General features: G+C 45.2%; 1 protein-coding gene across 2 annotated transcripts in view; it reads right to left on the minus strand.

The window, feature by feature from the left end:
- The window catches only part of SEMA4B (semaphorin 4B), a 348,493-nt gene that overhangs the window by 52,428 nt on the left and 274,407 nt on the right, over positions 1 to 21,658 (minus strand). For both annotated transcript variants that reach the window (XM_030189671.1, XM_030189672.1), the window contains 3 exons: positions 13,070 to 13,230; positions 9,180 to 9,245; positions 5,437 to 5,535 (listed from right to left, as the gene is read on the minus strand). In XM_030189671.1, the coding sequence (XP_030045531.1) occupies positions 5,437 to 5,535; positions 9,180 to 9,245; positions 13,070 to 13,230 (326 nt within the window). The remainder of the gene's footprint in view (positions 1 to 5,436; positions 5,536 to 9,179; positions 9,246 to 13,069; positions 13,231 to 21,658) is intronic.

Below are 21,658 nucleotides of genomic sequence, written 5' to 3' on the forward strand. Positions count from 1 at the left end.
TCCTAGTATTTTTGGATAGCGTGAACAGTCGCTTCACATCCACCCGATCCATTCCACTCATTATTTTATACACTTCTATCATATCTCCCCTCAGCCGTCTCTTCTCCAAGCTGAAAAGCCCTAGCCTTCTCAGCCTCTCTTCATAGGAAAGTCGTCCCATCCCCACTATCATTTTCGTCGCCCTTCGCTGTACCTTTTCCAATTCTACTATATCTTTTTTGAGATACGGAGACCAGTACTGAACACAATACTCCAGGTGCGGTCGCACCATGGAGCGATACAACGGCATTATAACATCCGCACACCTGGACTCCATACCCTTCTTAATAACACCCAACATTCTATTCGCTTTCCTAGCCGCAGCAGCACACTGAGCAGAAGGTTTCAGCGTATCATCGACGACGACACCCAGATCCCTTTCTTGATCCGTAACTCCTAACGCGGAACCTTGCAAGACGTAGCTATAATTCGGGTTCCTCTTACCCACATGCATCACTTTGCACTTGTCAACATTGAACTTCATCTGCCACTTGCACGCCCATTCTCCCAGTCTCGCAAGGTCCTCCTGTAATCGTTCACATTCCTCCTGCGACTTGACGACCCTGAATAATTTTGTGTCATCGGCGAATTTAATTACCTCACTAGTTATTCCCATCTCTAGGTCATTTATAAATACATTAAAAAGCAACGGACCCAGCACAGACCCCTGCGGGACCCCACTAACTACCCTCCTCCACTGAGAATACTGGCCACGCAATCCTACTCTCTGCTTCCTATCTTTCAACCAGTTCTTAATCCATAATAATACCCTACCTCCGATTCCATGACTCTGCAATTTCTTCAGGAGTCTTTCGTGCGGCACTTTGTCAAACGCCTTCTGAAAATCCAGATATACAATATCAACCGGCTCCCCATTGTCCACATGTTTGCTTACCCCCTCAAAAAAATGCATTAGATTGGTGAGGCAAGACTTCCCTTCACTAAATTCGTGCTGACTTTGTCTCATCAGTCCATGTTTTTGTATATGCTCTGCAATTTTATTCTTAATAATAGCCTCCACCATCTTGCCCGGCACCGACGTCAGACTCACCGGTCTATAATTTCCCGGATCTCCTCTGGAACCTTTCTTAAAAATCGGAGTAACATTGGCTACCCTCCAGTCTTCCGGTATTACACTCGATTTTAGGGACAGATTGCATATTTCTAACAGTAGCTCCGCAAGTTCATTTTTTAGTTCTATTAATACTCTGGGATGAATACCATCAGGTCCCGGTGATTTACTACTCTTCAGCTTGCTGAACTGACCCATTACATCCTCCAAGGTTACAGAGAATTTGTTTAGTTTCTCCGACTCCCCCGCTTCAAATATTCTTTCCGGCACCGGTGTCCCCCCCAAATCCTCCTCGGTGAAGACCGAAGCAAAGAATTCATTTAATTTCTCCGCTACGGCTTTGTCCTCCTTGATCGCCCCTTTAACACCATTTTCGTCCAGCGGCCCAACCGACTCTTTGGCCGGTTTCCTGCTTTTAATGTATCTAAAAAAGTTTTTACTATGTATTTTTGCTTCCAACGCTAATTTCTTCTCAAAGTCCTTTTTTGCCCTCCTTATCTCCGCTTTGCATTTGGCTTGGCATTCCTTATGATCTATCCTGTTACTTTCAGTTGGTTCTCTTCTCCACTTTCTGAAGGATTGTTTTTTGGCTCTAATGATTTCCTTTATCTTACTGTTTAGCCACGCCGGCTGACGTTTAGTCTTTTTTCCCTTTTTTCTAATACGTGGAATATATTTGTCCTGAACCTCCAGGATGGTGTTTTTAAACAGCATCCACGCCTGATGCAAGTTTTTTACTCTGCGAGCTGCTCGTAAAAAACTTGCATCAGGCGTGGACTACATTCAAAGTGGTTAACATATATACAGATAATTATTTTGTACCAGGGGCAATGGAGGGTTAAGTGACTTGCCCAGTCACAAGGAGCTGCAGTGGGAATCGAACTCAGTTCCCCAGTATCAAAGTCCGCTGCACTAACCACTAGGCTACATGAAGAGATGGTAAGTGCATCTGCAAAAACAGTGAATAGTTTGTCAAATTTTAGGGGTCAGTGAAATATGGGAAAGAGGATGGGATTTGATAAACTAACTTTCTGTAGTTACAAAGTGGTTTCCATATTATATACAGGTACTTATTTTGTACCAGGGGGCAATGGAGGGTTAAGTGACTTGCCCAGAGTCACAAGGAGCTGCAGTGGGAATTGAAATGTGCAGGACGTCAGACTCACAGAAACAGAAGCCTGCCCGTGCAGATCAGCAACGCGGCCGCGCCGGAGAAGAGGACTTCGGCTGGTGGGGACCCCCGCCAGCAAAGGTACCCGACGGCCACGGTGGGTTGGCGCGGGGGTCAAAGGTGGTGGTGGCGCGGGGGAGGTCGGCAGCACTGGGGGGGCTAAAACGTGCCCCCTCACCTCGGGCTCTGGACCCCCCTGCTGCCGAAGTCTGGCTACGCCCCTGACAAATAGCAGAACAACAGATAGTCCAGTGACTAGGGGAAACAATCCGTTCCAATCTACAAGCATATCCGAAGACCCCAGTTAGGAACATAAGTATAGATCAGTTTTTAAAGAACTAACACACAAACATTCATACATAGGTGAAACCTTTTTTATTGGTTTCTATATGCACAAGAGGCAGGCCTCTTTCAATTAAAAGGAAGCTCTAGAACGAGGGGCCATAGGATGTGGAAAGAACGGTGGAGGTATGGAACAGCCACTCAGTAGAGATGGTGGAGATGAGGATGGTATCTGAATTCAAAAAAGTATGGGACAAGCACAGAGGATCACTGAGGGAGAGGAAGGGAATGTACAGCTTAGCAATCAGTGTGGGTGAGCAGACAAGGCTGCTTGATCTTTACCTGCCATCTTTTTTCTCCGTTTCTAAATCCATCTAAGCCAGTTTAGTTAAATCTACACACAGATCCTACAGAATCAATCTAGTAATATTCCTCTGCATATAAGAACTGTTAAAGAAGAGGATCCAAGATGGCGCCCGAAGCGATGTGAGAGTTTGGACTCCTTGAGCTCCTAACGGGAAAGACGCCAGAAACCCGTAAGAACAACATGGGGAAGAGAAAGGGGAAGGCGAAAACTCTTACCTCCTCGAGTCAAGCCCTGAGTCCCGCTGTGCGCCAAACCGTATTGGAGAATTTTGGAGTTCGGACACTCGGAGAGCGGATACCCGCGACCGCGAGATCAACTTCATTCGAAGCCGATCATAGCATTGAGGGCGTTTCGCTTAGCCCGCCCTCTAGCACAGCCCCCCCCCCCCGAGGCCAGGAGCAGGAATGCCGCTGACGGAGGCTCAGAACGACGGGGTGATTGGTGGAATACAACCCCTGTCGACTGAACCAGGAGGGCCCGTTAGCGCCTCAATGCTGACCAAACTAACAACGAAGGATAATATTTCTTCTATGGATCGTGCACCTGCTCCTGTGGAAGCCCGTGGTGTTGGAAGACCGGCTGTCATTACGTTGGAGACGCTCTGGGACGCCATTCAAGGTATTAACACTGCTTTACAAATTAATTTAAACTCCCTTCGGGGAGAAGTAACTGACTTGAAACAAAATCATCAAGAAACTTATGGAAAAGTCCAAGATAATATGAAAAAGGTAGCAACTCTGGAAGCTGAGGTCAATAAATTGCAAAATGTTTCAGCCACATTGATCAGGGAGAAAGAGGTTCAACATCGTAAAATAGAATTTCTTGAAAATCAAAGTCGCAGGAACAACTTGAGATTTATTAATTTCCCTAAGTCTCCACTAATTCCTGCTTTAGATATGCTGCGCAAATACTTTGGAGAGGTTCTGGGAATACCAGCAGAGGGGTTTCCCCCTGTTGCTAGAGCCCAGTACATCACTGGACAAAAAAAAGTGATTGATGGACAGTCTCAGGCTCAACCGGACTTTGATTTGACTGGGTTTTTGGAGTCATCCCTGGAAATTGTGACTGAAAGAACTACTCTAATTGCTACCTTTGCCTTGGAGATAGATCGTAACAACATTTTCAAGACTTATTTTCGTCATGCAAATGCAAATTTTATGGGTTCAAGGATACAAATTTTTCCTGACCTCGCGAGGGATACTCAAAAGAAAAGAAGAGAGTTCCTGTCTTATAAGACAAGAGCTCTCAACTTAGGAGCTGTCTTTCAATTAAAATTTCCTTGTAGATGTTTGATATCCCTAAATGCAAATAACTATGTATTCTTTGACCCTGTAAAATTGCAACAATTTATTGAATTACAGGAAAGCGCTGTTAAGCATTGAATGGTTAACCCAGTGAGAAATGCTATAAGTGGGCTAGCGGGATAAATGCTCTCAAAGCTTCTTTGTTAGATTAATAATATTTTCTATTTTTCCTAGTACTTGGATCACAGAATTGTGGACAAAGTTTATAGAGAACTTTATTTCCTTTAAAAAGTTTATTTTCTTTTCCTGTGATTTTCTGAACATTTCCATTTACATTTGTATTGTGAAATATAATGTAAAAGAATAAATAAAGAATTAAAAAAAAAAAGAACTGTTAAAGAAATTTAAAATAGCTCTGAAGACTTATTTTTTTCTCAATTATTTAGTGTGTTTTTGGGTTAGCAGATCAGTGGTACCTGAAGAGAATGTAGTAGTTATGCAGCTATATTTTATCTTTCTTGGTGTGATTGTTTTCTTTTCTATATATTGTTTTGGCATTTTTTTTCTTTTTCTATATGTTTTTAACTATTTTGTAAATCGCGTTGATTTATTTGTTAAAAAGGCGATTCATCAAGTATAAATAAGCATAAACATAAACACCCACACAAGGAGCAAAACCTAACGGAACCATTCCAGTGCCATCTACACCAGTGTTTCCCAAGTCCGGTCCAGGAGGACCCCTTACCAGTCAAGTTTTCACGATATTCACAATGAGTATGCATGAAAGATATATTTACATATAATGGAGGCAGTGTATGCATTGTGGATATCCTGAAAACCTGACTGGCAAGGGGTTCTGCAGGACTGGACTTGGGAAACACTGATCTACACTAGCTTAACCAGTACAGGAACAACTCTATCCCAAGAAAACCAGTCTGCAGTCATCTAGACACAGATCCATAACACCAGAAGCACCCAAGGAGATAACATACCATTTACACATACGACGGATAGAAATACAGCAAGCCAGCAACATTAACGTGCTCCATTTCAAAACTCTGTATGTCAAGAAGCTGACAATTATCATGGATCAGTGATTTTCAAAGTGAACTTGAAATCAAGCAGCTCCACTCATCAGTTCCAAGCAGAACTCATTCAACTCCCATCTTTCGTAAAAACCAACACAATAGACACAGGGCGGCATTTGAACTAACCACTCAGTCCTCTCCCACCAGCTAAGTCTTCCCTATTGACAACTTACAATATAGGCACAGGATGGGCTGAAGGCATATGTTCCACAGGTATACAGGTGCGTGGCATTCAGCTGTAGAAGAATTTTTACATAATTTTGGCAGTCCCTCTGGAAAATAATGGGAAAAACATTCTGTTAGCTGCACAGGAGAGATGCTCATAACACAGGCTTGTCCCACCCTTTTCTGTCAGGGGCCACATTCTATAGTTTGTAACATTCAGAGGACCAAAACACACACCACATGTTTTGTAAAATAGTGGCAAAATATGACGGTGCATCACCCCCTCCCCACCCAGGCTTCCTTACACTCGTGCAAACCCCCCCCCCAGCCTTTAACTGGTCTCTCTCTGACTCATGTAACCTTTCTATAACCTCCACCCAGTTTCTCTCACTCATGTAACCCCCCCCCCTTCCCTCCAGCCTTCATCCAATTTCTTTTCCCTCACCTGGCTTTGGCTGCAGAGGAAAACGGTGGGATTCCTGCTTCCCCACCATGACTTGGCTCTCTTCAAGATCGAGCCACAGAGAGCCTAGTTGCGGTGGGGAAGCAAGAATCCTGCTATAAGCACCACAAGAATTGCCAAGCTTCTGAGGGCCAGAAATGAAAGCACTTGGTGGGCTGGGTTCTGGATTCTACATATGGCACCCAGATTTGTCTGCCCAAAATGCGCGAACAACTTAATTGAGTAACAAGCTCTTAACTCTCAATAACTGGGTGCTAACAACCGATTATTAATGTTCACTGGCACTCATTAAAATTTGCACATGCATCTGGTTGTGCACTATTCTTTAAGGTCTCATGCCTAACTCTACTAGCGTGTAACTCACAAGGGGGCGTGGCCATGACACGTCAGGGCCATTCTGAAAAGTTGCACGCATATTTATAGAATATGGCCTCCGTGTGCCCATGTTGGGTGCCATCATTTACTCCTGGTTTCAGGAGGCATAAGTCTGGTGCCTAACGTTAGGTGTTGAAATCGGCACAAAGTGTAATTCTTTTAAGGGTGTGCATTGCGTTTTAGTGCAGATTTTTTCCGGCACCACATTTTGAGCACCATTTACTGAATCCAGACCTTAATCCTTCGCTGCTTGCTGATTTTTTTTCACCCAAGAGTTGCTTCTTGCTCCTCTGGGAATCCACTTCAGTCAGAACCAAAGCTGGGATTTGGCACCATAAGCTTTCATTCGCAATTATCTGCAGATTTTTTTGTTTTCTATCCCTTCCTAACTCAGCTAGTCCAGTCTGTGCAATGAAAATCCTTGGCCAGGTATCAGGACTCCATCCTGGCCACTAGGTGTCACCATTATATAATGTCTATGATTCTCTTGCCCCAGGAGTTGTGGCTGCCGTCCCCGTAACTGCAGCCATCATTTTAACATATATTTTCTTAATTTAACAAAGGTTTCTTCAACACTGCTATCAACATGTAAGTACATAGTTACATCTGCAGTACATAAGAGTGTCTGGGATTAAATGTCCCACAAACTTAAGAGTCGACTGGCTCTGGTCACAACATAATGAAGACTCTTCTTTATCAGTTTTATTTTTTAACAATCCCCCTCAGAAAACCAAACAGCAAAATTAAGTCCCAACTCCCCATCTCCTCACACTCGGAGGTAGCACTTACACTTTTAACTTGCGCCTCCAAATTCCATTAAAAGTTAGGCAATCAGCTGGGAGCTGGACTGGCTGAGGCGCCAGCCTAAAGTCTGATTGCAGCCCCTTACTCTTGTCTCAGGGTCAGTCATGGTCAGGGAGACTGAACAACTCAGCTGGTTGGAGTAGTGTATATTCTGTAAAATGAGATCCGAATTTCCTCTTGGCCTGTGCTGTCAACTTCTCCATATTATACATCTCCCACATCCTAGACATCCAGCTAAGCAGTGGGGGTGGCATTATTGCTTTCAAAAGGAAGTCAGATTCAGCTTGGTTGTATTTGATGCATGTCTGACCATAACGTTTTGCACCCTCCAAAGATGGGACAGATAAACTTCCCAGGAAACTACGCAGGTCCCATGGTACCTCCACCCTGATTATGTGCCTTAGTCTGTACTGAATTGCTTTCCAAGATCCTTATGTGTTGATATAGTCACCATATATGTGCCATGCTACCAACCCCACCACATCCTCGCCAATACAGATTCATGACATTTGGGAAACACTGGGAGAGTCTACTTGGGGTCATGCATCATCAAGTTATTTTATAGCTCTTTCTTGCACATTTACTGCTATAGAAGACTCGGTGGAACTCCTTTCCATCTACTCCCATTGCTTGCTTATAAAGTGACAATTTAATTCCTGCTCCCATCTACCTCTATGACTAGTGACAAATGGATAGGGGATAGGACTTGATATACCGCCTTTCTATAGTTACAATCAAAGACATATTATATACAGGTACTTATTTTGTACCTGAGGCACTGGAAGATTAAGTGACTTGTCGAGAGTCACAAGGAGCAGCATTGGGAATTGAACCCTATTTACCAGGATCAAAGCCCACTGTACTAACCACTAGGCCATTCCTCCACATAAAAAAAGGGGAAACTTTCTTTCAAGAACTGTTACAGAGCTGCTATCAACTCCTCGGTGGAGCGCTTCTCCATCTTCTGTCTCTCTTGTGTCTCTAGTAACCTGTGCTTTAATCTCTCCGAGTCCCACCCAATGGGCTAACTGCAAGACATGCAAACCAAAGGGGCTGAAGTAACTGACACTTTGAGTCCTGCTGTTACAATTTGAAAGTTTGAAGCTTTCCATCCATAAAGAATTAGCTCACCTAGGTCAGACCCTTCCCCTCTCACTGTTGGAACACTAGCGAATCCCAGGGGGAATGACGTGGTATTGGTAAAAGGAGTAAATGGTGATATTTGTTCCCTAGGCCCGAGGAAAGAGGTGGCCCAGTATCTCAAAGTGTAGTCCATATTTGGGTCTGCTCCTTGCCCATTTCAGTGTAAAGAAGCCCCACCCGTCTGGTCTTCTTAATCAATTCCTGTTCTACCTGAACCCAGATTTTTTGTGGAGAAGACAACCACACTCCATGGCTGTTCTTGCCTAGAAGACCAAATAGTAGCAGACTAAGTTGAATACCCCCAGGCCACCTCTTTTCCTCTCTGCATACATCACTTTTTTTTCTGTACGGGGTCATTTATTATGCCACACAAAGGCTATCAGTTGACCGTGCATCTCAGCAAGAGCTTTCCTAGGTATAGTAATCACAAAACCTGGAATACATATAGTATTCTGGATAAAACATTCTTTTTAAGTGAAGCCATTGAGACTAGACCAGTGTTGCCAGGTGGGCGGTTTTACCGCTCAATTGGGCGGTTTTCCGCGACCCGCCACGGGAAATTTTTGCCCGCGGCGGGTTGCGGTTTTTTGGGCTGCTTTTGGGTCGTTTGGGCGGTTTTAAAAGCGTTTTTTTCGGCCGCAGGGGGCGGGGTTCGTGACGTTTTGGGCGGGGTTCGTGACGTTTTGGGCGGGGCCAATGACGGGGGAGGCGGGGGCGGGGTTGATGACGGCGGGGGCGGGGATGATGACGCGGGGGTGGGGGTGTCAGGGGCGGGGTTTGACTTTGGGCGGGTTTTGAGCTGGATTTGGGCTCGATTGGGTGGGAAAAAATTTTTCCACCTGGCAACCCTGGACTAGACCAGTGCTCTAAGTCCCTCCGAATGTGCTTGACAACTCTCCTGCCTCTGGATATATGTTCCATAATAGTCCTAAATCAATACAGTACAAGCAACGAGGCTCAAGGTACCTCAGAATCCTTGCCCTTAAAAGCACACTGCTTCTTCTTATCTTCATCCGCCTTCCATGACAAGCGCTGCAGTGGAAAAGATAGTGGTTATTCATAGAGAACAGGATATTAACATCCATTTTTCAGTCACTGCAATGAACAGGTACAATATGTGACCGCATACCGATAAGGGTGGGGGGGCAGGGTGTAGATGATTTTATACGTGAGGGGTATGTTCTACTCATGGTTTGGGCAAATCCTTTGAAGAATATATCTATTCCTGATTTTGTAATGAAAAATACATTTATAATTCAAACTATTTCAATATCGCCATTTTCACCTGCTCTAAGTCACACAGACAGAACTGTCAGCTCGCTGCTTCTTTGGACCTGGGGTTTGGAGTGACTGAGGGGGAAACTGAGCTCACATCTCTGGTGTTTCACAAAATCCTGTCCTGATAAGGCACACTTCCTTTTATCTGAGATTCAAAAAAACCGAAAACTGTTTTGCAACGTTTATGCATTACTAATCTGTGCAAAAAAGCTTTGGTATCACAAGTGAAACCCGGCCCCACAATCACCTTAAAGAATTCCAGCACCAGGCGTCTGCTGTTATGGCTGGCGGGGACCCCCAAGCTCCCCCCGCCCAGCTGAAGAGGTCCTCCACCAGTGGCACTTTTGAATTGACTGCCACGCTAGCCCCCACCCCTACACGTGCTCAGTTTTCATAAAACTGAGCATGCATGGGAGAGAGCCAGAGTGGAGGCAGCAGCTGATAGAAAGTGCCACTGGTGGAGGACCTCTTTGGCTGGTGGGGTTTGAGGACCCCACCAGCAGACAAAGGTATTGGGATCATGGGGGTGGGGGGAGAGAATAGAGACTAGGGCGAGGGTGGCAGCAGGGCTAAAAATGGCGAACTGGCAATGTGGCTGCTCATCATTCCAAAAACTGATAAAGTCTGAAATCCGAAAAGTCTCTGGTCCCGAGCATTTTGGATAAAGGGTTGTCCACCTGTACATATAAGTCCTAGTAGGTAGGAAAACCTCTTCTTTCGTATGCATGTGCTGAATTTAGACATACAAACCCGGAAGCTATGCCACTTTTGTTTAAAATGTTATTAATAAAATGGCCGTTCCCACTGGAGATATTATTTCCCATGGCTTTATATGTATTTTATAAAGACTCCTCATTCACTGTGCCTTTTATAAAATTTGATGCAAATTGTGAACATCTTGATTTGGCGTTCCTTTCTCCTGCCTGGAAAGTATGCTAAACTTGGCTTCACATGTCTTAGAGGTATACATTGAGTTGGATGGAGGAGTAACCTAGGGGTTTTGTCAAGCAGTGAGCTTAGAACTAAGGAAGCCAAGGCTCATATCCCACTCTCTCACTGACCTTGAACAAATCACTTAAGCATCTTTTGCTTCAGGTGGGAGAAGGGAAGGGAATTTGGATTTAACTCAAGTCTTTTTTTCAGTTGTAGCCAGGGGCGTAGCCAGACCTCAGCGGGAGGGGGGGGGCCAGAACACGAGGTGGGGGGGCACTGTTTAGCCACCTCCCCCTGCTGCCGACCCCCCCCTGCCACTTTGGACCCCCCCCCGCCACCGCAACCTCCCCCCCCCCACCCCACATCAGGTACCTTGTTTGCTGGCGGGGGTCCCCAATCCCTGCCAGCTGAAGAGTCTTCTTCAGCCCGGTCGACTCCGGCGCCTTCGTTGTGTGATCATCTGTTTCTGATGCCTTACGTTCTGCATGGGGCTACCTGCACGGTGCAGGGCGTAAGGCGTCAGAAACAGATGATCACCCAACGAAGGCGCCGGAGTTGACCGGTGTTGAAGAAGACTCTTTGGCTGGCGGGGATTGGGGACCCCCGCCAGCAAACAAGGTACCTGATGTGGCAGGGGGCGGCGGGTCAAATGTAGAGGGGGCCAGGGCGTAATCTGTGAGGGCCCATGCCCCCATGTAGCTACGCCCCTGGTTGTAGCTGAAGGCTAGTTACATTCAGGTACAGTAGGTATATTCCTGTCCTCAGAGGGACTACAATCTAAGTTTGTACCTGAAGTGATTTGCCCACGATCAAAAGGAACAAGCCGCTGTTCTAACAATCTGCTCCAGATACAAATTTAGGACACTACATACGTTATTAGTAAAGAGGCTCCATTGCATAAAATAGGACTTGTGGTAAACAATGTGCATGAGTGAATCTAGCCCTTCGTTTGTGGAAGCCCTCTTGGGTCAGGACTTGCTACTGTGCCCTGAGCTTGAATTTGGAAAGGTGAATGAGACCTTCCACTACTGCTCAGGACATAGGCTATATTTTCATAGGTACTCGATATACAGCACGACACAGCAGAAAATGCAGCTGCAAAACCAGGAGTAGTCTGGAGGTCATTTTAGAAGCCTTCTGCAGCAAGCCAACGTGTAAATAAGTCAAAAGCTATCAGCATCCACATGGTGAGATCCAAAAAGGACCACTAGATCTGAAAAAAGGACCATCAGTCATGAACAATTATGGTGACCATATAACCGCCCGTCCACTATCTCATGGAGACTGAACATCATTGGTTCTGTTTCCCGAAGTGCCAATATGTCATCAAAAAATTGGTGACTGAAAGCAACTAGTATACAGAAATCATGCCAAACTCAAATATATTCATATAAAGTCACTTAGTTTTTGATAAATAGGTAAATAAAGATTTTCGGGTCCTCTTTTAAATCAAACACCATCAACAGCAATCCCTGACATGGTCTATGATTCAAAGAACTTTCTGCTTCAGGGGGTTATGATTTTCTTACTCCTGCTCCTCTGTCTTATCTCTCTATATGTCCCACCTTTGCTTACAACTTATGCTGTCTACTAAAAAGTTTTATTGCATATTGTATTGACTTTGTGATGTAGTACATTATACCATACTTTATACTGTTATTTGAATATTTTTATTGCTATAATTGTCTATTGCTTATGTTTAACCTATGTTTGAATCTGGGCCGCCGAGAGACTGAGCCGGGACTGGGGTAGGGCTGCCACTGCCGCCTCCCCCCCCCCCCCCCCCCCCCAGGATCACCGCTGCCACCCCCCGGACTGGACCACTGTGTAGCAAGACCACAAAAAATGTTGGGGGGGGGGAGCCCAAAGGGGGGGGGGAACACATTTTGCTCTACCTCCCTGCCCCAACTCCACATACCTTGGTTGGTGGGAAAAAGCAGCCGCAAGGCAGGCAATGCGGCGGAGAACAGCACTGGAGGAAGACTCCTGCTGGTGGGGTTTTGGGATCCCCACCAGCCAAACCAGAGGCCCCAAAATCCAGTGTCTGCTCCTCCTCAGCTTCTAAGGGGGGGCCCAGCGCTGGAGTTTTCTCTGTCCTGCTCCTGTTGGGACATGATCACCCGGGTCTCGTCAGGAGCAGGAGAGAGACAGACCCCGGCGCCGGGTCCTCCTTGGAGGCTGGACCCAGGGAAATCTTGCTCCCCCTACCACCTCCGCCTCTCGATGGCCCTCACTCTTTATTGCTGTACACCGCCTTGAATGAATTCCTTCAAAAAGGCAGTAAATAAATCCTAATAAATAACATCTCTTCCTGGCCATAAGCACATTTATTTACCCTTTCCTCGTCTCTCTATCCAAACAATCTGTGTCATCAGGCAACTGGACTGTTCTCTTTTCATCCATTCATGTTTCCTACAATTAGCCTTTTATATTTTGCATGGCCCACATCTCTCCGTGAATCCTACCCCAGGGGTTATTTTATGAAGCATCGCCCGCACGTAACTGTGCAGGGTAGTGACAGGAGCACACATACTTTTACACGATCAACAAATAAGACATGAAGATCACGTTACACCTCTATGAAAATACCTTGGGTAATGAAATCAGGTGGAAAGGCAAAGAAGAGTGAGCTCCTCAGAACTTACGCTGTGTTGGTACTGACTGGACTCAAAACTTGAACTGTTAAGTGCAAAGAGAGCTTCCTGGGCCCCCAGGTACAACATTTCTCCATCCGTGCTTAGCAGTAGCGTTGTGTAGTGATTTGCTCCCTCCGCTTCAAACCGCTTCACCCGTCTGTCCGAGGAACCTGGACAAAAGGAAACCAACTTGTTAGGTGTCCTTCCATGCTATAGCCTTCGTTGTGGTGCCCATCACTTCAGATACTCTCAGTTTTCTATGCACTTCCTGCTATCATTCTGCAGCACAGTCAATCAATGATCAACACTGGTGTACAAAGATCAGTTTTCCAGTAGGGATAGTAGTTACGTTCAAGCTGCCGGTTCATTACGGGAATTACTATATACTACACGTACACGACAATTTGCTTGGTTTTATAATAAATGCATGCATCAAGTTTGGCAGGAAGCACTGTCCTCGGATCAACACTGACCTTTAATTCAGAATGGTGTACTATGTAACTATAAGCTAGATGAGCGTGTTTAATTTTAGTCATCTTTGCATAAAACAGCTGAATATGCTTGTTTCTGTTTCCCCACAGTAAAATGGAGAGAGATTTGCTAAGAAGACGCATCTCTAAAGCAAAGAAAACTGTAGGAGATCACTCTTTTTCAAACAGCGCAGGGACCATGGTAAAAATGAATGCAATTTTCACAGATTTTGGGGGACAGTATGGGAGGCTTCACTGGCTTCCGATCAGATACCGCATTCAATTCAAGCTTCTCCTTCTTACCTACAAATGCACTCAGTCTGCTGCCCCTCACTATCTTTCTAGCCTCATCTCCCCTTACGTTCCCGCCCGTAACCTCCGTTCACAGGATAAATCCCTCCTCTCAGTACCCTTCTCCACCACCGCCAACTCCAGGCTCCGCTCATTCTGCCTCGCCTCACCCTATGCTTGGAACAACCTTCCTGAGCCCTTACGCCAAGCCCCCTCCCTGCCCGTCTTCAAGTCTTTGCTTAAAGCCCACCTCTTCAATGCTGCGTTCGGCACCTAACCCTTACCGTTCAGTGAATCCAGACTGCCCCTATCGGACCGACCGTTCACTTGTCTATTAGATTGTAAGCTCTTTGAGCAGGGACTGTCTCTCTTTGTTAAATTGTACAGCGCTGCGTAACCCTAGTAGCGCTCTAGAAATGTTAAGTAGTAGTAGTAGTATATTGTAACAAAAAAAAAAAAGTGCTGAGTAATACCCCACGATGAACCTTACATGGGATTACAAATGTTTTTCCTGTTCTTACATAATAATAATGACATGCCCAAAACAGGCAACAGTGCATAATCTGCTTGACTCCAAACAGGACCATCCCAAACCCTCGGGGCCAGTTGGGTTTTCAGGACATTTGCAATGAATATGCATGAGATAGGTTTACATACAAATAAAATGTATGCATATTTATTGTGGATAAAACCTGAAAGCTGTCATTAAGCCAGAGGCCACCTTCATCTGGATGAAGAGAACGCTGCCTAGAATTTTGAGCAGTTCTCCTTTAGGTCAAAGTTCTACTAGAAGAACATTCTATGGAAAACGATTTAAAAATTAAAAATAACACACATATTTCTTCTTTTTTACACGGAAAAATTTCAACGTTGACATTAAGTGATAGAAATCTTGGTTGTACCACAGCTCCAAGAATTTGTAGGTACGATTCAGTACATATCTGCACAGGTAAATTCAGGCACATTTCTGATTTGCACCCGCAACTTAATAGAATAATGAGTCAATTTGTGCCAATAATTGGCTTTAACACTAATTGGCACTAATTAGATTTAATTGAGACTAATGTGCATAAATGTAGGTGCAGGATCCGTGCCTAAAATTTACGTGTGATCTTAAAAAGGAGGCGCAGAAATAGAAGGGTCATGAGCATTTCAGCGCAGATCAGGGGCATGGTTTCAAGTTACACGCGTAATTACAGAATAATGGTGCTCCACGCATAAATTTAGTCACATATTCGTTGGTGCAAATGGCGTCACCTAAATTTACATGCGACCTGTCCGCTTAAGCATCAAACATATAAAAGGCGAGTGTCGTACTCACTCGCAAATGCGCAGTAGAGACTTCCCTCTCTGCCCTGCCCCTGCATCAATACGTGATGAGGAGGGCGGGACAGAGCGGGAAGTCTCTACTGCGCATGCCGCAGACGTACTCGCAACCGCTCCGCCCTCCCCCTCCCCCCCCCCCGAGGTCACTGCTACCGCTCTCCCCACCCGGAGTCGCCGCCACCGCCGCCCCTCCACCCGGCCCGAGCAGTGTCTTTCTTATTGAACTTACACACGAGGGCGGGACACAGGCAGAGAAGGAAGCCTGTCCCGATGGCAGCTTTGCTGATGTGCCTGCTGCGTCTGCGTGGTGCGATGTAAGTTCAATAACAGACAGTGCTTGGGCCGGGGGGGGGGGGTGTACCGGCGGGGCAGCGGCGACCTCGGGGGGCTTGGAACCCCCCCCATTCCAAAACTAGCCCATTTACACTGGCTCAACGGCTAGTCAATTCTATAAACCGTGCAAAAACTTTAGGCACGGCTTATGTGGGTATATTTCGGCATTGACGTTTTTTGGCGCCATATGTGTTGATTTCCCTATTTTTCTCCCCTCACCTTCAAATACTTTAAGGGCAATTCTAAGAGGTGAATCTAAAGTTAAGCGCCAATAACGGACACATATGTATAGAATAAGAGACTTATGTGTGTGATTGGCACCAATAACTGGTAGTTATGCACGTGAGCGCTAGATACTATTATATGAAATGCGCACAAGCCCCTTAGCATGCAATTGCATGGGGGGGGGGCATTAATGTGAGTGAAGCATGGGCATGTCATGGGTGTCTCGCCTAGTGACGATGTAAGTTGTGCACATGACATGGTGCACTTAAGTAACATTAATTTTGTTTGATACAATTTGCAAGAACAGATTTACCACCGGAGAATGTTTTCATTGTGGATTGACTGGTGCTCCAACATACAGATGTTTGCGACTCCTGATGCAGGCGATTACACTGATACATGGCACCGCGTGGCGTCCTTTTTGAGCATTATTGTGTTTTGGGGACCTTTTATAGACCCTTTTTGGTCTTTCGTTTGTCTTATCAATACCCTCTGCTTATTTTTATTTTCCTTGGTGGCACTGTTTATCTTGGGTGTTTTTTTTACACCTTGCCTATTGGTCTACCTCTGCTCTTTTTGTGGTATTGTTTTGTGCGGGGTACCTAGCTCCCTTTTCTTCTTGCACTTAAGGCTACCAACTGGATCCAGATTTGCAGGACAGGGTTGATCCAGTCCTGTGTTTACCGCATTGCATGCAGGGACTTGTAGTTCTGATTTTCCCATTGCCTTCCCTAAGAAAAGCAAGACTACAAGTCCCAGCACGCACTGGGGGTAAACCCAGGACTGGATCAACCCGGCCCGTGAATCTGGATCCAGTTGGCAGCCTTAACTTAGGTGTGTCAATTTACACCTGCCATTAAGTTGACGTAAGTGGCCACACCTATATTTTGGTACACTAATGCCATCTTATGCCTGTATTCTATGACAGCTAGGGGCTCAATTTCAAAGCACTTAAGACTTACAAAGTTCCATAGGTTACTATTGGGCTCATTTTCAAAACAGAAAAACATCTAAAAAGTGGCATAAAGCAGAATTTAGACGGTTTTCTCACAAAAACGTCCAAATCAGTATTTTTGAAACCTATTTTTAGACGTTTTTCTTTGAAGTCCGTCAGAAGTGCGTCCAGATCTCAAGGGGGTGTAATGGAAGAAAACAGAAACATCCAGGCCTAAAACTAAGACGTTTTGAGCTAGACCTGTTTTTATTATGAATAAGTCACAAAAAGGTGCCCTAAATAACCAGATGACCACAGGAGGGAATCAGGGATGACCTCCCCTTATTCCCCCAGAGTGGTCACTAACCTCCTCCCACGCCCCAAAAATGTGCTGAAAAACATTGCTTGCCAGCCTCAGATGTTATACTCGGGTCCATTAGAACAGCATGCAGGTCCCTGGAATAGTCTAATGGTGGGTGCAGTGCACTGCAGACAGGTGGACCCAGGCTTCTACCTCCCCCAACCTGTTACACTTGTGGAGGAAACTGTGAGCCCTCCAAAACTCACCAGAAACCCACTGCACTCACATATAGGTGCCCCCTTCACTCGTAAGGGCTATGGTAGTGGTGTACAGTTGGGGATAGTGGGTTTTGGGGGGGCTCAGTAGACTAGGTAAGGGAGCAATGGTCAGATGTGTACCTGGGAGCATTTTATGAAGTCCACTGCAGTGCCCCCTAGGGTGCTCTATTGCTTTCCTGGGATGTCAGGGGGACCAGTGTACTAAAAATGTTGGCTTCTCCTACATACCAATGACTTGATTTTGTGCGTTTTGCACTTGGACATTTTTTTTTTTTTTTTTCGAAAATGGACCCCCCCCCCCCCCCCCAAAAAAAAACACGTCCAAATCACAAAACCTTCTATTTTCGAAAACAAAAGATAGACTTTTTTCTTTTTTGAAAATGACCTTCTTTGCTATTCGGATTTTGGACGCTTTTTGCAAATGTCCAAAGTTGGACGTCATATTGAAAATGCCCCTCCACGCAACTTTGTAAGTTTAAGTGCTTTGAAAATACGCCTCCATGTGGAACTAAGCACTGTTATAGAATTGGTACTGAATGTGACTTTTTCTGGTGCCAATTTATGGAATTGCCACCTTTGTGTCTAGGACCAGGACAAAACAACGTCTTTCTCAAACTATGTTGTTGATGTTTGGACTAAAGAGCATGTAGGAACGTTTGAACATTTCCAAGGGGGAAATCTAATTGGCAAAGACAGAAATATCTGAACTTTTTATTGAATTGCTAAAAGCAAGGACAAATCAAACTCAGGTATACATATAAAGTATCACATACCAAGTAAAATGAGTTTATCTTGTTGGGCAGACTGGATGGACCGTAAGGTCTTTATCTGCCGTCATTTACTATGTTGATGAAAGAGTTTGTTTGTTACATTTGTACCCCGCGCTTTCCCACTCATGGCAGGCTCAATGCGGCTTACATGGGGCAATGGAGGGTTAAGTGACTTGCCCAGAGTCACAAGGAGCTGCCTGTGCCTGAAGTGGGAATCGAACTCAGTTCCTCAGGACCAAAGTCCACCACCCTAACCACTAGGCTACTCCTCCACTAGCAACATTCCATGTAGAGGTCGGCCCTTGCAGATCACCAATGTGGCCGCGCAGGCTTCTGCTTCTGTGAGTCTGACGTCCTGCACATACGTGCAGGACGTCAGACTCACAGAAACAGAAGCCTGCGCAGCCTTCTACATGGAATGTTGCTAGTGGAATAGCAACATTCCATGTAGAATCTCCAATAGTAGCAACATTCCATGTAGAATCTTCAATAGTATCTATTTTATTTTTGTTACATTTGTACCCCGCGCTTTCCCACTCATGGCAGGCTCAATGCGGGTTACATGGGGCAATGGAGGGTTAAGTGACTTGCCCAGAGTCACAAGGAGCTGCCCGTGCTTGAAGTGGGAATCAAACTCAGTTCCTCAGGACCAAAGTCCACCACCCTAACCACTAGGCCACTCCTCCCACCAGTTTACGAAACTGATGATATATTTTTGCCTAGTAAGAGGAACATCCTCCTAAAGAGTGAGAGCTATCGAGTTGGCTAAGGAAAGAAATCCAGGAAGTGGGCTATTTGCTGCTAGGGAACAGGTGTTGTGCAATGATTGGAGAACAGCTTAATGAACAAAGCTGCCATGAGTAGGCTCCCATATGAATGAGCTTCTACAAATGACGCAGCAAAGGAGGAAATGATATACTACCTTGTATTACAACCTCATTTCATGTGATTAAGTAGGGCTTTTTTTTTTTTTTTTTTTAAGTATGATAGAAAAGATCTAATATTTGCTTGAGTTACTTGAGAACACCTGGCGTTCCTGACTCACAAGCAGATGGTCTGTGGTGGCAACATTCGAGGCACACAGAGATAGGCCTCATCAAACTATGCAGCTCTGCTGAGTCCCGTTCTTTATGAAGTTCAAGTCATAAAGGGTTTTTCACATCTATAAGGGCTCTTATAAAATTATTGCTGGGAAAAAATATGTTGTGACAAGGCTAGCATCTGGGGCCCCGTAGAGAGGCAGCTAATCCCTGAACTACGATTCTCAGAAGCTCTTGCAAGAAGGAGAGAGGAGGGTAGCTCCAAAAGGGTGGAACAGATTTCCAACCCCAGTAGGGGGAGCAATGGCTCAGTGCTAGGTGAGCCAGTTACTCCCTTCCCCACTAGAGGGAGAAGGGGCGGTGAAGCTCAGTCCCTTGGCTGCATTGCCAGTATATAATTCCCCCCCTCCAGGTGTGAGAGAAAGGGGGAGATGCCACCAGGGGGGAAAGGAGACTGATCGAGAGAGAGAATCCATGGAGTAGGTGGAGGATGGAAAGGGCCTGCCACTGGAGCTTCCCTGGTGGGGGGAAGAGTAAGCTAGCATGGAGGGTGAGAAGGAAAATGCAGGCCTGTCCAGCACATGAAGGCAGTGTGAGAGGCCACAGAGGTTGTGGTGCTGTGAGGTAGGAGGAAAACTGCCAGCCCTGCTCAGTACAGGGTCCTCTCCTGGGTGCTGTGAAGAGGACAGGTGAATTGAGAATTGGTATCCTGTGAAGAGACTATTTGTGAAAGTTTTGGAACTATTGGGATGTATAGAAAAGCCGGCTGAACTTTGACTGAGCCCTTCTGAGGGAGAGGGGAAGGTAGTGCCAAGGAAGTGGGCCTGAACTGTTAAGGAACTGAATGTTTGCTAGAGTTTTGAACCCGGCCTGAACCATTTTTGTGAACTGCATTTTGATGTTGGGAGTGGAACTGAATTGAGAATAAAACACTTTGGCCCTAAGTCCAACTGGCAGTCTGGACTTGGGCATCAACGCAGAGTGGAGGAAGCGGACCCCTTTACAATGTGTGGTGCCAAAAACGAATTTCTATTAGTGAGCTGCGTGTAGACATGTTTAGGGGCAACGTTTGATCAAAGTAAGTGTGGAGTCATGATTTACCCATGTTAGGCCCAATATTCAAAGGATTTATGCTCATAACTTTGAGAGTTATGCTCACACACTGGCCTCTTTGAATATTTACTAGGACTGAGTGCATAACGCTATTTTCAAAATTTCACTAATCTCTTAAATTTAGGAGCATAAAAGTGGGTGGTAACAGAGTGAATATAGGGTGGGGAAAGGAAGTTAGGAGCTCAACACTGATTTTCAGGACTAAGGACTAGATTCTATATATCACACCTAAAAAATTGGCACCGAAAATAATAAGCCCAGGCATATTCTATAAAGTACGCATAAATTTAGGCATATTTTATAGAAAATGCGTAAACTTCAGCATGGTTTATAGAATACGCCAAACTCCTATTTGCACAACTAAATTTAGTCGTGGGCAGTTACGCCTAAGTAAAACTTGGTATAAATGCCGACACCTAAATAAGGCATGGTCTGGGTGTATTCTATAACCACGCGCATAGATTTTAGAAATGCCCAGGACCCTCCCGTTCCACGCCCATGGCAAAGCCCCCTTTTTAACTATGCAACTTAGAATTTACGTGCATCACATTACAGAATACGCTTAGACAGTTTGTGTACGTAAATTCTAATTACTGGCAGTGTCTACAATTGGTTAATTGGCAATTATTAGCACCGACTGGCTTGTTGACTAATTAAGTTGCACGTACAAATCCAGAATACGACTGAATTTGCAACATGCAACTTTGCCCTGCAACTTAAGGCTCATAAATCTAGGCAAATGAATATCAGGTCTAAAGCATAACTTTTAAGCTCCTAAATTAAGATGAATTTTCAGCTGACAAGCTATACTCCTAACTTTAGCTGAAAATAGAGCACAAATCTGGGAGGCTAACTTAGGAGAATAAATTTAGGAGGTCAGCATTTTCTGAATATTGGGCCGTTGTTTATAAATATGAATGAACAAATTTTACACATGAACATGCTCAGCTGCTCCTGAGCAGGCGTCAATGTTCGCTGCTTCGATCTAGGTGCAATTTTTGCTGCTGCTTGGGCCCTAGTGTTTTACTTAATAAAATAGGCACCTACTTGGCCTTCACACATAGGTGGCAAGTTATAATATTATCTTCAAAAGAGCAGTTTATTAAGGCACCAGAAGAGACCTGACATGGGGCCGCGTTTCAGCGGGAACGCCCGCCTGCCTCAGTTTTCTTGGGAACTGTTGCAGTGACCATTTTGGTGCCATAGTGTCTGTTTGAACAAAGCTGCGGCTTTGCTTTCCACCTCGACTCTGCTCATGTTTAGAGCAGTTTTATCCAGGCACTGTTTGTTACACCTTTCAGCTTCAAGTACTGTTAGATTTGACCCCTGAGGCAGGCGGGCATTCCCGCCAAAACACGGCCCCGTGTCGGGTCTCTTCTGGTGCCTTAATAAACTACTCATTTAACAATTGACTCCCAGTTGGAAGTCATTGTGTTATCCTCTACTTCTCTGGTTCCTTTGGACTCTTGTAGAGGTTACCTTCCTGTTTTCCTTTGGACCATAATATTGCCCTCTAT

This window comes from Microcaecilia unicolor, chromosome 1 (assembly GCF_901765095.1).
Source record: "Microcaecilia unicolor chromosome 1, aMicUni1.1, whole genome shotgun sequence".
Classification (NCBI taxonomy): domain Eukaryota; kingdom Metazoa; phylum Chordata; class Amphibia; order Gymnophiona; family Siphonopidae; genus Microcaecilia; species Microcaecilia unicolor.